The following is a 16,971-nucleotide window of genomic DNA, read 5'->3' on the forward strand; positions in this document are numbered from 1 at the left end:
ATTACTGTGAAGCAAAGTAAGCCTTCAAGTGTCCCTTACTTGATCTCAGAAGGTCAAATTCTCTGTCCAACAGTTCCTCTTCTGTTAACTTGGAGAAATTATCCTCTCCAAAAGGATTCCACCCTGACATATCAGGTGGGTTACTGATGTTCTTCTGACTTGTAACATTTGCAACTGCCTCTTTACCAGCAACTGACCTATAGTAATAATTAAGAGAGGGAAAGAAGAAAAAAAAACATTAGAATTAAAAATTCTAAAGTGCCCTACTTCATACTTTCTAAATACTTAGAAAAGCAGATCCTTTTATTATGATGGAGATGGCAGATTAAGGAGACCACCTGGGATCTGAACCACCCCCATGTGTACCCTTGGGCAGGTTCCTTAACCTCTCTCTGTCTCAGCTTCTTCATCTGTAAAACAGGAGTAACTATCTACCCCATAAGGTTACTGAGAAGATTAGTTAATACATATACAACAAAAAGAACGGTATCTAGAAAAAGAAATCAGCACTCAATAAATATTATGATCATCATAGCAAACAGCCCTAAAGTGACAATCAGTTGCCATGTCAAACAGTATCACTCTAAAATCACTATTGAATATGATCTTATGCCCTGGTTATGTTGAGAACACCACAATAATTTTCCTTTTGACAAAGGCATTCTCTACACAGCTACCAAGAAAACACGAACTGTTAGGACTGCTTTATGTATTAGCTAGAACTAGATGACGGTTGTTTTCTACTTAATAAATAACTCATGGTATTTAAAGTATCTACATAGCTGGAGCTTGGGACCACTGGTTTTATGAAAGTTATCTAATAGGCCTTTTGGCTTTTAAAAGAAGGTGAGAATGTAAAGATTTCTTAACCTGACAATCCCTTGGTACCTGTCAGTCACCCCAGCCTGGAAATATACCACAGGTACAAGGCAATGTAACAAAGTTGTCACATTTGTTTCAAAATTCAGGTCCAGATATTCTAACATTGGTAATGGAGGGAGAATCTCCATGCATTTCTAAAAAAGTACCTCAAATTTGCAAGCCTTGACTCATCTCCCTAAATACACTCTCCCCTTGGGAGCTTACTTCCACTGCCACCACTCAGATCTTGAAAAGAGAGGGCAAAAGTTGCCCATTTAGTCCCCTAGTCCAAGCCTGTACAGTATAGCTAAGCCAAGAAAGGAATGTGTAAACACTTACTGAAAGCTAGACAAAAACATAGTAATTTACCAACAAGTAGATAGTCTTTTTTAGTAAATATGACTTAGCTATCTTAAAATCAAATATAATTCAGTTTTGAACTCATGGTGGGAACGCATCAACTGCCAATATCTAAGCCTGCCTCCACATGACAGAATCTCATACTAATTCCAAAACTGCCTTCAAGGACTTTCAGAGCCCCTGAAACACAAATCAGAGAGGCTAGAACTCAAACAGAAATAGGTGTTCTCCCTCCTGCCTGCCAATGATCCCTTTGAGAACTTTCTGATTCCCTATCCCTATCCTCCTCTTGATGTTCTTTGGATGATTTCATTGATTCTTCTTGGTAGACTATAAATCAATGAGGCGTGTCACCTTAACCAATGGTTTAAATAGGTGTTAAAATACATCTACAAGTTCTTGGACACTCCTCCCTTCAAAGCACAGAATCGAATTACCCTGCCCTTGAATATTGGGTTAGATCTAGTGACTCAATTCCAACAAATGAAATATGGCAGAGAAGGACCAGTGTGTCTTCTGAGACTAGATCATAAAAGGCATCACAGGTTCTTTCTTGCCCTCTCTTTTGGACCATTTGCTCTTGAACAAACCAGAACAAATAATTCTTTATTCAAAACAGTCTTTGGCTTTGCCAAAAAGAATACTTAAGCAACCTTTTGGAAAGATCCATGTGACAGAGAACAAAGGGCTCCTGCCCTAAGCCATGTTGAGTGAGCCATCTTATGAAAAGATCCTCCAGCACCAGCCAAACCTTCAGCAGACTGCAAGTCCAGGCAAACATCTTAACTGTACCCTCATGAGAGACCCTTCCCTTGACATAAACATAGGGCTAAACCACTCCGAAATTCCTGATCTAAAGAGTGTATGAGATCACAAATGTTTATCATTGTTTTAAAACACTAAATTTGGGGGTAATTTATTATGCAGCAACAAATAACTAATACAACAGGGCAATTTACCATAAAAAGTAAAATAATATATGTGTTGATGTTTATGTCACTATTATTTGAATACATCATGGTAACACTCTTCAATAGCCATACTAAAGATATATCAACACAATGGAAGAGTAGAAATTTTAGCAGATTAAGTGGTAAAGGAAATAATCATGCTAACCAAGATACTGACCTTTCCCTTTGTCTAAGGAACTACCCGGTTTCTTATCTTCTACTCAAACATCTCTTATACATTTAGAGCCAAACATTTAACCCAATTCTCACCTTCTACTGACCTAGTTATAAGCAGGAATATTTGCTTACAGATGACCTTTTAAATTGTTAAGATATTATATTCAACATATCTTTGGTAAAGATTGATATTAAATGGAAATATTAACAAAGTAACATTAAGGCCCCAAGTGCAACTGAATTGTTCCTCTGGGAAACTAGTGCTCATATTTGCCAAGTATGTAACTGTTTCTACCTATTTAACCATTACCCTTTCCTGCTCCAACCTCCCATCTCCCTCAATACATAATTTCACAGGGATGGAGTTAAAACGAGTCTTATGCACTTTCACAGATATCCAATTCAATATTTCCCAAACTGGAGTATGCAGAGGATTTTGATGATAAACCAATTTTTTTTTTCTAAAGTTACACAGAAATTAGGAAAAAAAAAAAATTCCCAAACACATCACACCTGTGATTCTATAAACAGTGTCACTGGAGATGAGATTTAAGTAGGCAATGCTATGTGAGCTACAAGTCATAGCTTTCAGCACCCTGCATGCTTACCTGGGCCTCATATCTTTAGATACTCATCATCCTTTATAACTAATCAGTTTAGATAGTACACATGCAATGGAACACTAACAAGAACTTTCTCCTACAGATTTTCAATGCAGGAATCTATTCTCATCAGTGACAAACCTTTGTTTCCAAAGGTTGGCAATCCTTTAGAATACAAAGTATACATAATATATATACTATATATACCCACACTCACACACACGATATAACTGACATTTTTTATGCTCATTAACATCAAAAGTAAAAAAAAATTAATATAAATCTCATCAGTATCTTAAACTAAACAATACTGAGGAGAATATCCTATTTTTAATAAAGAATAAAACTATTCCATTCTTATCCCTAGGGGACTTATTTTTTAGGTATATCTTTTTTGTAAATGTAACAGATTAGTACTTATGTTTCATAGATTTTAGTAGTTTTAATATGTTTAAAATGTTTAATATGATTTGTTTTAATGCTATTATTTGCAATAATGCTATTAATTTATTAGAGACAAAAATGGTATGTGATTAAATCAAAAAACTGTAACCAGAGTAGGCAAATAACAAATGGTTTGGCAAATACCAATCTGCATCTTTAAACCAGCCTCTGATCTTATGCCCTGCTCTGCATACTTGTCCTAATTCATGCACCTCAATTTTTAATTTAGGAAAACACTTCAATAAATCCATTTGTTCTCTCTCCCTCTCTCTCTCCCTCTTTCTCTCCTTCTCTCTCTCTCTCTCTCTCTCTCTCTCTCTCTCTCTCTCTCTCACACACACACACACACACACACACACACACAGGCTGGGAGGTGTACTACAGCAAACTGTATACTTTATTCCTCTCTTGACATGCTCAGTGATATTTCTCATGCCCAAATCCTAGCCAAAGCTTGCAGATACCTTTTCCCAGCTAATGATCATATCCTTAAATAGTGTTGTAGGAGAACTTCTTTAGTGTTCCAGTAACCAAAGTTCTAACAACTACTTCCTTCTATGTATCCAGAAATACTGGGAAGTATTCATAATGGCCAAGAGATTTTTTCATTACAAAATCCTGAAGCACTCCCCAATTCAAATCTGAGTTTGAAAACATTTATGCCACCGTTCTTTAGTTTACTGTAATGTTTTCAATATGAATTATCCTGGAAAAATAACTACTAACCAATGTATCTGAATACCAAAATGTACAAGGCTGTAGTAACAATAACCTTATACTTCTTATCTTAAAAAAGAACCAAATGACATGTTACTATTTTTTGTACCTCTTTAAAGTAAACCAAATTAGGCAATCTGTGGGTAAATATTATCTAATTAATTCAAAGCAATAATATATAAGGAGAAAAAGCTAAATTAACTTGTCTACAAGAATTACTTTTTTAAAATATTAAAGTAGCTTGTCAGGGTTTTGTTTCTATTTACATTACAAAGAATGTCTTAACATATAAGCCACTAATTTCCTTAGCCTTAAATGCTGCTGGATATTGCCTAAGCCTTACCTTGCAAATAGCAATCAGCAGACTTAACTAATGGAAATGCAAGGAAGGATGGGGATGCACAGGGACAGAAAGAGAGGATGTGTAAGACAAAAAGGGGGACTTTGCAGAGACATGGACTCTGGAGTACTTCAGGAGCCACATAGTGACTCCACTCCACATGTACACCCACTTCCACAATAATTTCTTTTGCATTCAACGGAAAAACACTTGCCTATTGGCACTGTAGGAGGAGTCCACTATAGTTCCAACCTGAGCTGGAAGTGATGAAGTGTAGGAAACTAAGGCCGGTGAGAACTCTTGAGGGGAGGTAAGATACTCAGGAGACGCCTGTTGCTGAGGCTGCTGATGCTGAGCTAGCATTTGTTGCTGCAAGAAAGCCTGCTGGTACTGCTGCATCTGAAACAAGAAACGCCTGTTACACAAAACAGCACTTGCTCCAGGTCACTAAAGCACAGTCAGCATCGCACCTAGTTACTCTGCTCCTTCCTTTTCATGTTGGCAACAAAATCAGAAGCCTGAAAAACAATTTATATATGAAGGAGCAGCTTGCTACTGGAATACCTCAGCAAGATAAAATAAGTCTATTTAAGAAGCTGTTTAACTGCATGTATTATGGTGATTATTTTGCAAAATATACAAATATCAAGTCATTACATTTACCCCCGAAACTAATATAATGTTATGTCAATTATACCTCAATTAAAAAAAAAAAAAAAGCTGTAAAGCCTGGCTCTCTTGGCAGGATTCAAATTCCTCACTTGAATAGTTTAAGAAAAAGACAATGGAGTAGCTTACAGTCACTAGAACAGCAGTTGCTATAAAAAATTTTTAAAGTCACACTATTCTCTGAAGTAAATGCAATTTTCCTTTGGGTTTCTTTTTTTATTCAACAGATATGTGCCAAATGAAAGAGACATATGACAAAAGATCATGGGAAACAGATCATTTCCTTTATACCATGAGATAAGAGAAAAATACCATCCGTCAGTTACAACGTGCCAAATTCAGGTGCTACAGTTCAAACCAATGTAAAACTGCTTTGGAACACACGAATGGCTTTGTTGACACTGTATTGGGCACTTGGGTGGTTCAGTCAGTTAAGGGTCCGACTCTTGATTTCAGCACAGGTCACAATCTCGCTGTTCATGAGATTGAGCCCTGTGCCAGGAGAGCCTGTTTGAGATTCTTTCTCTCCCTCTCTCTCCGCTCCTCCCCCTGCAAAAATAAACTTAAAAATAAAAAATAAAACTAAAAAAAAAATGTGTTCATTAACCTACTTGGGTTAATTTTGAATAATTAAATTCTGAATAATACCATTTATACTGTGAATTCCAACAGTGGAATGTATTCTCAGAAATTTCTACAAATTATGTAACATTTACCATTGCAGGATACTGTGATGCAGAAGGTTGCGGCTGATACACTGAATGCATTAAAAACTGTTGCTGAAGGATCTGTTGCTGCTGCATTGCATGTTGATACTACAATGAAAAAACAAAGAAACTCATCAATATTACTTGTGCCTTTTTTGTGCCATAGTTGTTTTTTTTGTTTTGTTTTGCTTTTTTTTTTTAGTACTGATCTTAACATCATAACTATGGGTACTAGTGGTCCAAATACCAAAGTAAAATAGCTACAGTCAGTAAAGGACTACAACTTACACATGCTTATTGGAACTGGGTTTCAAAAGTATCAATGAAACATAACAGATTCAACTAAAACTATTCCCAGCACAGTTTAAGGATGTTTGGAAGAAAACTAAACCCAAACACATTTACTAATTAATGAAAACCCTAGTTTGTATCCATGACCCACTATAGTAAATTCCTAATCTCCTCCATCTTCCCTTCAATGATATCTTCTGGCCATCCAATGGCACTGTCTACTTAACTATGTTCCGCTCTGGGTCTATCAGTCAAGACCAGAAGATGAGACATCCATGAGAAGTGCCATGCGTTTAATAGGCTCAAAAACATTTCAGAAAAGATGGAAGGATGATTGTGACAAGTCATTAAATTTGAAATAGTTTAGTGAAACTAGAAATTTGTAGGTCCTAACGAGGCAAAGGGCAGAATAGAACGTAAGGTCATTTTTTCCTATGTCCCTTCCAACTCTAAACGCCACTCGTACACACACACACACACACACACACACACACACACACACACACTCTCACTCTCTCTCTCTCTCTCTCTCTCTCTCTCTCCCTCTCACCCTGGCCAAAAAAAAAAAAAAAAAGCAAAAAGAACAAAATCCCAAGATAATGTTACTTCTGAAAGCCTAAATTATCACCCTTCCAGTAATAATGTTATAAATCTGTTTCTCAACTCAAAATATAACCTGAAAAAGATAACATTCACCATAAACAGCCATGTTTATTCATAATGTCCAATGACTGAACATTTTTGGCTTCATAAAGCCATGATTTCAATCTATTTCAACAGAATATTCTTTTTTTAATGTTATTTTTTTAAGTTTATTTATTTTGAGACAGAGAGAGAGAACATGCGCAGGGGGACAGAGAATCCCAAGCAGGCTCCGTGCTGTCAGCGCAGAGTCCGACGCAGGGCTTAAACTCACAAACCATGAGATCAGGACCTGAGCTGAAACCCAGAGTTGGACGCTTAACCGACTGAGTCAGCCAGGTGCCTCTCAAGAGAATATTCTTAAGAATCTCACAGACTGCAACTAAAATAATCAGGAAATTGGGCAAAGTGCTCACTTGGACCCAGAAATGAAGGTGCCCAGTGTATGAAAGGGAACTCCCTGATACTCAACAGCCACATGAATTTCACAACACTACTCCCGTATCCACAGTAACCAAAGAATTACCTGCTGCATGTAGGCATCCTGAAGTAGCTGCTGCTGCTGCTGCTGCTGCTGCTGCTGCTGCTGGTGAGGATGGCGATGCTGTAAATGTAGTTGCTGCAATCTCCAATCTCCCTGTTGTAGCTGCTGAAGTACTCTATGCTGTTGTGGAGGCTGCTGAGGGGGACCCTGACCCAATACAATCTCGGGGCCATTTCCAGGTCTCGGTGCTCCTAAAAAGTGGTTTCCATGTGAAACATAGGTTAACACACTCAAGACTTCAACAAAATGGCTGGATTTCTAAACACTCATTTCAGTAACATTACCAAGGCATTTATATCCTTATTTTGTAACACAGAAACTTCCATATGCATAGAGTCCAAAGGGATTATTTACTGTAATCTTAAATACAACTCTGCCCAAGTCAACATCTTAGAAACACTTCTTTCATATCTGTCAACACACCAGCCACATCCTTTCTTTCTTGCTTCTCAACTATCACATACACTGGCATAGGTCTGTGTCTTGGCCAATATGATTCTCTCCGTCTACAATGCCACTTGCCACCCACTGCAATTCTTCTTATCCTTCAAAGTTTAGCTCAAATCTCTCTTCCTTGCTCCTTTATCTAATAGTTCCACTCAGTTTATAACATTTCATTCGGCCCTCACATATTGTTTTCATGGCTATTTCCTAACTAGGGTCCCTGGTGGATGGGATGATGACTTATTGATCTGTTAATGCCTTAAGGAATCTTTTTTATAAGAGATGCTCAATAAATGCTAGCTTAGTGAATCTATTAATACTGTCTCCTAAATGGATATTTATTTATAAGCTTCATAAATTTTACCCAAGGCAAATCCTATAAATAAACTTTGGAATTATGAGAAAGAGACACACAACATCAAAAAGAAGAAATGTGATATACTATAATTTCTGTAGTCTCTTCCAATGAGTTACCATAAATTCAAATGCAGCTATATATTCCTAAGGGGGAAAAAGAGGAAGAGTGCAAGGAAGGAGAGGGAGATTCTTTTTCACCAATATCTTTAAACTTCCTAGGCCTTAAATATAACACACGTCTATGAAAATAGTTTTGTAACATTCTAATTCTCCCAATTATAAGAAAATGCATGTTGACTGCAATTATTTTTGAATTTATAAAAATATGCAAAATAAAATTAAAACCATAATTGTACCACACAGACATAACCACCATTAATTAGCCTTTTAAGTGTATTTCTTCCCACTTAGTAGAGTACTGAAAAGTTAAGCTCCTCAGCGTTATTCGTCTTTTAGGACCTTGATGTCTAACTGTAGAACATTATGGCTGTGAGTGAAGCCCAGTTACACCAGCAATCATCATAAAATAACTCACGAGGCTCACCTTTCACCTCACAAACTGTGACTTCACGTTAGTGACAGCAATCTAAAGGAAGTTCCCTGGTTCTCTAGCCAAAGCCACAGAGCACCAGAGAAATCATAAACATCACAGCAATCCTACATGGAAACAATGCTTTCAAGTATATCATTAAATCGTCATACTAATTATTGCCCAGTTTGCAAATGATAAAACTAAGGCTCAGAGAAGTTAAGTGGAATCACCGGTAAAATTAAAGACAAACTATAAGAAAATATTTACAATATATTTAGCAAAGAACTAATACTCAGAATATAGAAAAATCAAATCTTCAGGGCAATAAAAAAATAAATAAATAAAAGCAAAACAATCTCACAGAAAATTACAAAAGATAATCCAGGAGAAAACAAACGGCCAGTAGACTGAAACGTTGTATTAATCAGGAATATTAAAATAAAAACAAAGATATTTCACTTATAAACAGGGAAACATTCTAAAAAACCAATACTATCAAGTGTTGGCAAGGATAGGAATCAAAGGACACTGTTGTTGAGTGTGAATTTTTGAAGTCTTTTTGGATGGCAATCTGACAAATTTTAAATGAGTATACCTTTTAATATCTTCCTCAGAAAAAATACTCTAACATGGAAATCAAAAGAGTCTGTTATAAGGATGTCCACCACAATACTTTTAATAACAACCAATACTGGAAATAACCTAAATGGTTTAATAAGCTATGATACATTCACACTACAGAACATCATCTACCTACTAAAATACACATGGTAGATTTATATGCACTGATGTGCAAAGCTCTCCTAACTGTAGGAGTTAAAAAAAAAAAAATCAAATTGCAGAGAACTATGTATGGTAAGAATCTACTTATGCTAAACACAACATAAATTATTTGTATCTATATATGAACATGCAAAAACATAAAAAAGGACCCTGAGAAGCATACTAACCTATTGCTCGTTTACTCTACAGAAAAAATAACGGAGACTTTTACATTTTTCCCCGAAAACTACTGTGCTGAATATTTTAAAAGAATATATTTAAGTGTCACTTCTTGTATAATATTTAATGGGGGGAAAAGTTAAAAGATGCACTATGGGGGGGAAAAAGGAGTATTATGTTTCCAACTTAAGCTGGAAGCATGACAAAAAGAAATGCTGTCCCTGCTATAGGAGCAGGCCCGACCTTCACAGCTAGACTTGGTGTTCTCCTAATAAACAACAATTTCACAGAACACTAACATCAGACAAGGCTTCCTGTGACCATGGTAGATCAGGACAAGGGGACCGAATCCTGACAAAATCAGAAACAACCACAAAAATGACCAAACCTCTCCCTGTCCTGGTGAATAGGGCTGACTACTGCTTCTATCTAGCTGGAACTTTAGCTCCCCTCCTTCTAGAGAAGTAAGATTTATTAAGATACCTAATAACATCATACCCCCGGCTTCCTGACAGCATTCAATCCAGAGCAAAGCCCCACCTTCTTCAAGCTTCCACCAGAATTACCTAAAACAAGCCCAAATCCTTCAATAAGTCTTTTCAAGCTCCATCTTACTGAGACACCACCACAGATTCCCATGATATGTGAGTAATAAACCAAATTTATTCAAATACAAGTGTGTTCTAAGTGGTCTTTGGCTGGAGGGCATTGATACATCATAGAGAAGACTAGTAGATCTCGAACCCAAAATGGTAAAAAAAAAAAAAAAAAAAAAAAAAAAAAACCCACTAAATGCTTACTATGAAACAGAAACTTCCAGATAGCACACACCTTGTCATTTATTCTTTATAACAGGAAAAATAGGTGTTATTCCCATTTTACAAAAGAGAACAGTGAGGCTAAGAAACAGACACAAAAGGCTTCAACTTCCCCTAATTTCTCTTTTCCATGGAACGGCCATCTGAGTGACATGACAGGAGTAAGCAGCAACGTGTCAGGTAACATTAACATTATCTCCCCTGAATATACACCTAACAGTAATAGTGGTAGCTAATATTTAACATTTCATAAGGACAGGGGATTATATTAAGCAGTTATTTAATCCACACAGCAATCCTATCAAATAGGTACCAAAATTTTTATAACATATATTACTAAGAAATGGGAAAAACAGAACTCAAATTCAGGTTCATGAGACTCAAACTGGTGGGCTCTTAACCATTAGAGCATACCAATTGAAAACATCTTAAATGAAAACATTTTAAAATTAAAACAAAATAGCTAAATCATGAAATAAAATGTAAAACAGGGTTTTCTTAAGATGGGGCTTCAAGTTATATCCCCAGACCCATGAGAGAACAAGTTTACTAGCTAATATTAGGGATATTTCCTTGAGGAAAAAATTTCTTTAGGTACTACACTGCACCATAATGCTTTGAGGATGTTTTAGATTAGAAAAACAAGTCTCAAAATCAGATGAGAAGACAGGTTTCTGTGTCGTAATGTCCACACGACCTAAGCTAGATGCCTCTGCCAAGGTTCTAGATGCAGCGGAAAGACATATAACTTTTTAAGGCTAAAGTTTCAACTTCCTCCTTTCCAATACAATACAGAATTTTCCATACTCTTAGAACTTTATTATCAACCTCAAACCCTACTAGCTGATGACTCTATGGATAAGCAAGTTGAAAGCATTTTATACCATACTTCTATATTACCAGTATGTTACTACTTTTGCCTACAACTTTAGGAAAAACTAGTTGAGTTTATCAGACATCAGTAGAAAGTTTCTTAAAGCATTAAGTTATATGCTTCACAATAGTAAGTTTGCCAATAATTTATATTCCTAGGAATATCAAGCCATAAGATTTAAGCTAACTGTACAGGTGACAAGGTTGGCAGGGCTGCTATTACCTTTTGGTCTGTGGCTACCGAATTCACCAGGAACAGGGACTTTAACAGGTGTTGCTGAACTCTGAATGGTCAGCACACTGGGAGTGGCAGTAGTAGAGTTGGCCTTTGGTCTTTGTCTTGGTGCAATTGAGGTTTCTGTTGGTCCAATGGTATCTGTTATTCTACAACAGAAAAATACACATTTCATTCTAAATACTGGCAGTATTTCTAATTTACTATTTGTCCTATAAAGCATCTATTTCAACAGATGCATTTTAATTATTACTGATGATATTAGTCCTCTCGGCCTCTTCCTGTCTCATTCCCAAGTATTAAATGTTTAATAAAGATAGGAAAGTAAATAAAATAAACCTAGCCATTTTCCTTAACTCAGTATGCTACCATTCACAGTCTGCCATTGAAGCTGGTAGATAAAGAATACAGGATTGCTCTTAAGGAAATGAAGTAGCAGACACAAAACATAAACCTTCTCATAAGGTTCTGGACCAAATCAAGAGCCAGCTCTGTGAACCAGTCAGAAAAATAAAAACAAGATACAAACAACAGCCTCCCTTACCTTAGGCTCTAGGCCCAAGAACAAAAAGATGGCGCTCTAGGGCATGTGAAACAAAAAGGGGCCCAAATTTTCAGCAGGTGGAGCCATCTGCTCACATTCAACTTCTTGGATCTTTATGCTTTACTTAACAACAGTGAATAGAAATCATATAAAACTCTTCCCACTAGGACTTAGTTTAGGCCACAGACACAGGAGGTCAAAGTGGTAAGCATAGGTTTGAAAACAAGAGACACTAAAAGACACAGACATTTTCTTTCCAAAAAAAATTTTTTTTAAAGCCAGGGAAAATCTTTAACTTATATATTTATCAACTTATTTTTTTCTACAAATTCAGTACAAACTTCAAGTACTTTTTAATAGAGTTATTGATTTACTTTTCAACATGATTGACATAAAATCTCTTCACCAAGTTCTCTTAACACATTTTCAAATTATTTGGTACTTAAAAAGTTTGCATACATGATTTATCAAATATGTATCTGCTGCATGCATTTGGAGAAAGTCCTATGTACAATAACTGTACATCTACAGTTCTTTCTTATATCTGTATGTGCCACAAGAGGGAGCCCTCTCAACGATCTTTCTAAAAAGAAGTGAATTTGAATCAAAAGATTGTGGAAAATAGTAGAAATACATTATATGTGTGTTGTTTTCTAAAAATAACATGTTTTAGATGGGATGGGTTATGGTACAAGTTACAGGAAAACTGAACTAAAAGGCAATGAAGTTTTATATATACATATATATATGTATATATAAAACCAGTTATATCTCATTTTAATGATAATCAAGTATTTACTGAGTTCAAATTACGGATATGGCACTAAAACCAATGCTGAAGTCTCTAAATTCAAGTAATCTGGGGACTGTATATTCTACACTATCTTTCTATCTGTCTATCCATTCTTTATTAAGATAGTAGAGGCCAGGCCCTACCCTGCCTTGTTCCTGTTATAAACTGCTCTATAGAGATTCACAACATACATGAGCATAGCAAACTTCCAAAAAACAAATTAAAAGGTCTGCAGATTTTAGTCTACTGCTGCCTAATTTTACCCATGTACCAACATCTATCATACGATTACTGCTATCCAGCAAACATGGCAGAATACCCGGTCTTCAAAGAATTTACAGTATACCTAGGAAGATGTGACACATGTTCATCAACATACAGTAAAATAGAAGTCAGTAAATATAATTAGTGCCAAGCTAGTACTGTCAAGAGTTTCACAGAGGAATAATTCCACCTTTTTACCTAATTTGGCTAGAAAGGCTTCAGGTAGGCGCTGGAGAATAAAAAATAAATATGCTTTCATTAGACAGTGAAAAAGAAATGAAGCATTCTGTATGAAGCAATGGGAAGAAAATGCCTGGGCAGATTAGGCAATATGAAAACACAAACGTGACTAAAAGGAAAGACTGAGTAATCATTAGTATCAACACTACTGTGCAGCCTCATCTGCACTATTACAATAGACAAAGCTGTTTTCTCTGCTTCCTTTCTTTTCCTCCTCCTTCCTATCACCTGAACAATCTTCCTAAAACACACACTCTCTCCTCTTAAAATACTTCAGTGTTTCCATCTGGCAGGACAGTGATTCTCAACTTTTCCACTTTTAGATGCAAGTCACAGAAGTCTCAAATGTTTAACAGTCCCAAGAGCAGGTGCAGGTTTCAGGGAAATAGAAAGGGGCTTTTAAGAAGTAAAGCAAAACATGCCACATAGTAAAGGCCGGGCAGATCGACAGTATTCATAAAAGCTCTGAAACACGTAAATAATGGTATTTAAAGATTTCTCCAATCACCCCTCCCCACTGATAAGCCTTTGACATGAAAAAGACTATGTTTTAGACACATTTAAACTTTTTCAAGTTCTTTACTGATTATATCAATAAAGAGTAAATTTATATTATTGACCAATAAGCACCAAGGAACCTAATTTTTAATGTCAGGTACGGATTTGACATAATATGAATAGTACTGTGAATTTTAGCTGCATTAACTATTTCATTAGGTTATAATTGTATAGCTATGACTTGTGTCATGGTGAAAAGATATTCAAAACATCATTCTTGTTCAGTTGAGTCATGTTTTTTTAAAAATCTATATCTGCTTTCTTACAGATTTCATCGTTGACAAAATAATTATTAAAAACACACCAATAAAATAAAATTGAACTGACAAGTCCTACAATAGTTCATAATTGCCACTCAACTGTAACAGCAGCTGCCAACTACAGCTACGTCATAGATAAGACAGTCACAGTGAATTCGTGCAAGTTAGATGCAACTTTACTCTTTCATCTCTTACTCAAAAGAGTATTTTAAATTCAAGTAAATGAAGATTTTTTTAGAGTGATGGTATATTTTTTTAAACGAAGTCATTCACAAATGATACTTTAATTTCTAAATAGCAAATTATTTTTTATTACTTATTATTATAACACATCTAACAGCAAAGTCACAAATCGTAGAACTGACTGCCAGTTGAAAATTCACTGGCTTAAAGGCCAAAGTCCAAATTTCTGAGCATAACATATAAACAAATTTGTTCATGACTGGCATCTACCTACCATTTCCCACCCCTCTCATCTATGTCCCCTCACACTCCAGCCTTGCAGTTTCACAAAGGCCATTCTTCTTGCCTGAAGTGCCTGCCTGTTACAGTTTCACTCCCCATCACTCCAGGTGACTGACTACTCATCCCTCAATGAAAAGTTAAGGCAAAAGGATTCTTTCTGTCCTTCTGTTTTCTCTGCTCCCAGCTTTCCCTTCCTCCAGTCTTAGTTGCCTGCTATCTATCAGGTTGTAACTCTTTTCTTGTCTGTCTTCATTAGAATGTGAGCTCCTTGAGAATAAACACTGCTCCTTTTACTTTGTGGTTTACAGTATCTGTATCTAGCATATAACAACAGGTACATAATAAATATACTTTATGTATTTCAGTCAAATGAAATCTTTGCATAAGTAAAATACAGTACCAAAAAAGCTGTGACCAAGAAATGTCCCCAACTGCAATATTATACCTGTCTGATAATCTAAAATATAATCCTGTTTATTAAGTTTTAAACTCAAAGAAGCAAGAAAAAAAATCAATCATTAATTCAATCATTGATCAGATACACATCTTAACATACATAACACAAGTCAAACTTATCAGTACAGTAAAAACTATTAACGATAATTTAAAACTTCTTTACCAGTCTAACAAGTACTATAGCCATTCATTATAAATTATACATAGTAATACATATTTTAAATATGTATTAGAATATATAAAATTGATTACAAATTTAGAATATTCTAAAACAGTTGCCTGTTATTTTTTCTTTCCTTAAAAACAAATACCAGCTACAAACACAAAACATAAAATTTCATGAATTAGAGTTCCCATGTGATGAAATAATGATAACCCCCAAAATGATCCAATGTAACATCACTAGCTGCGTAACCACTTCTTAATTGCTAAGGGTGAGCAGTTCAAGTGAATCTGATGTCAAACTCCATCCCTAAAGTAAGAAAGCTTCTTTTGTACTTGTTATCTAAGCTCCTTATCACATGCAGTAAGGAACACACATTTTTTTTGCGTATAAGCAAAAATGATATTTAATCAATGACACTTGCTAGGATTAAACATCAGAACTATACCCTTTTTTTAAAAAATGCCTTTTCAAATCTCAGCACAGCTTTGCCTACCTGGCTTTTATTTGGCTTTTCCTAGAAGCTGCTTCACTAGCAGTCATCGGTTCAGGAAGAGCTGAAGGAATAGAAGAATTCTTCGAAGAAAAAAATAAAACTTTTCATTTTGGTTTTCATTTCAATTGCAGAAAGTTTTATTTAAATGCTATAGATACACTCTTAAGCTTAAAAAGTACAGTCTGTGAAATACTTTCACCTCAGATACCTACAAAATATTCACATATATTTGCCAGATCTAATCTGCAAATACCACTTCATTCTACACAAATGTCACTTTCAATATTCATGTTCCACAGAATTCCTTGGAAAATAAACAGAACATCATCATATATCCACTTTACAAATAGGTAAATATTGGATAAAAAGAAGGATTATACTACATTTGTAAATCAATGACTATTTTCCAAATGACTTTGGAAAAGGCAGCAAACACCAAGCATATGAGTAAAGTGCTATTTCTATATACTGCAGATAATTTGCATGACACTGCTTGTAAAAAGTCTAGAAAACAAGAGCAGAAGACTTGTTTATGCTCTATAGAACGTTTGTCTTACAGTAGGCACCCAAATGCATATTTGCTGAATGAAAAACTAAAAATCCACAGTTAAATGTCAAATGAATTTACTTTCATGACTATAATATTAGACCTGCCTGATTTTCAGCATCAACAGAGAATATATTACAGTGAGACTTAAAAACAAAAAGAAATAGTATCAACGTCCTTATTTTTCTAGTGGGATGGACTAAGTTTTACATACCGAGACATCTATAAGAACAAGAGCCAGAATGATTTTTACAAAGTTGAGAATGGCTTAAAATTAGTGATGGGTTTAGACTTTTATTAAAAATTAGCAAAGACTTGCCACATACAGTTAATCTGACATAGTTAGGTATACTATGCAGACTGAATATAATTCAAAACCTCTAAATAGTATTTATTAGCTATTATCAACTCATCGCCTTCCATGGACTCGGCACAGGGTTTTACATTTACTATTTGTGATCCTAATAATTATTACTTTGACGGAAAAAAAAATAGACATTAAGTAACTTCCCAAAATATACAAAATCAGTCACTGATAAAGACAGATCTGAACCCAAGTCTCTACATTTACAATACCTATGCTCTCTACACCAAAGGTAACCAAACTTATTTCAGTTTACCCAGTGCTTAGTGCCTCAGCAAGTTTTCATGACCCTCTCCAACTAAAGATCTAATAGTTT

General features: G+C 35.5%; 1 protein-coding gene across 3 annotated transcripts in view; it reads right to left on the reverse strand.

The window, feature by feature from the left end:
- The window catches only part of BMP2K (BMP2 inducible kinase), a 127,215-nt gene that overhangs the window by 24,093 nt on the left and 86,151 nt on the right, over positions 1 to 16,971 (reverse strand). For all 3 annotated transcript variants that reach the window (XM_027059033.2, XM_027059041.2, XM_027059020.2), the window contains exons 9-14: positions 15,745 to 15,824; positions 11,494 to 11,654; positions 7,287 to 7,495; positions 5,837 to 5,935; positions 4,666 to 4,850; positions 40 to 197 (exon numbers count right to left, since the gene is read on the reverse strand). In XM_027059033.2, the coding sequence (XP_026914834.2) occupies positions 40 to 197; positions 4,666 to 4,850; positions 5,837 to 5,935; positions 7,287 to 7,495; positions 11,494 to 11,654; positions 15,745 to 15,824 (892 nt within the window). The remainder of the gene's footprint in view (positions 1 to 39; positions 198 to 4,665; positions 4,851 to 5,836; positions 5,936 to 7,286; positions 7,496 to 11,493; positions 11,655 to 15,744; positions 15,825 to 16,971) is intronic.

Source organism: Acinonyx jubatus, chromosome B1 (genome assembly GCF_027475565.1).
Source record: "Acinonyx jubatus isolate Ajub_Pintada_27869175 chromosome B1, VMU_Ajub_asm_v1.0, whole genome shotgun sequence".
NCBI lineage: Eukaryota > Metazoa > Chordata > Mammalia > Carnivora > Felidae > Acinonyx > Acinonyx jubatus.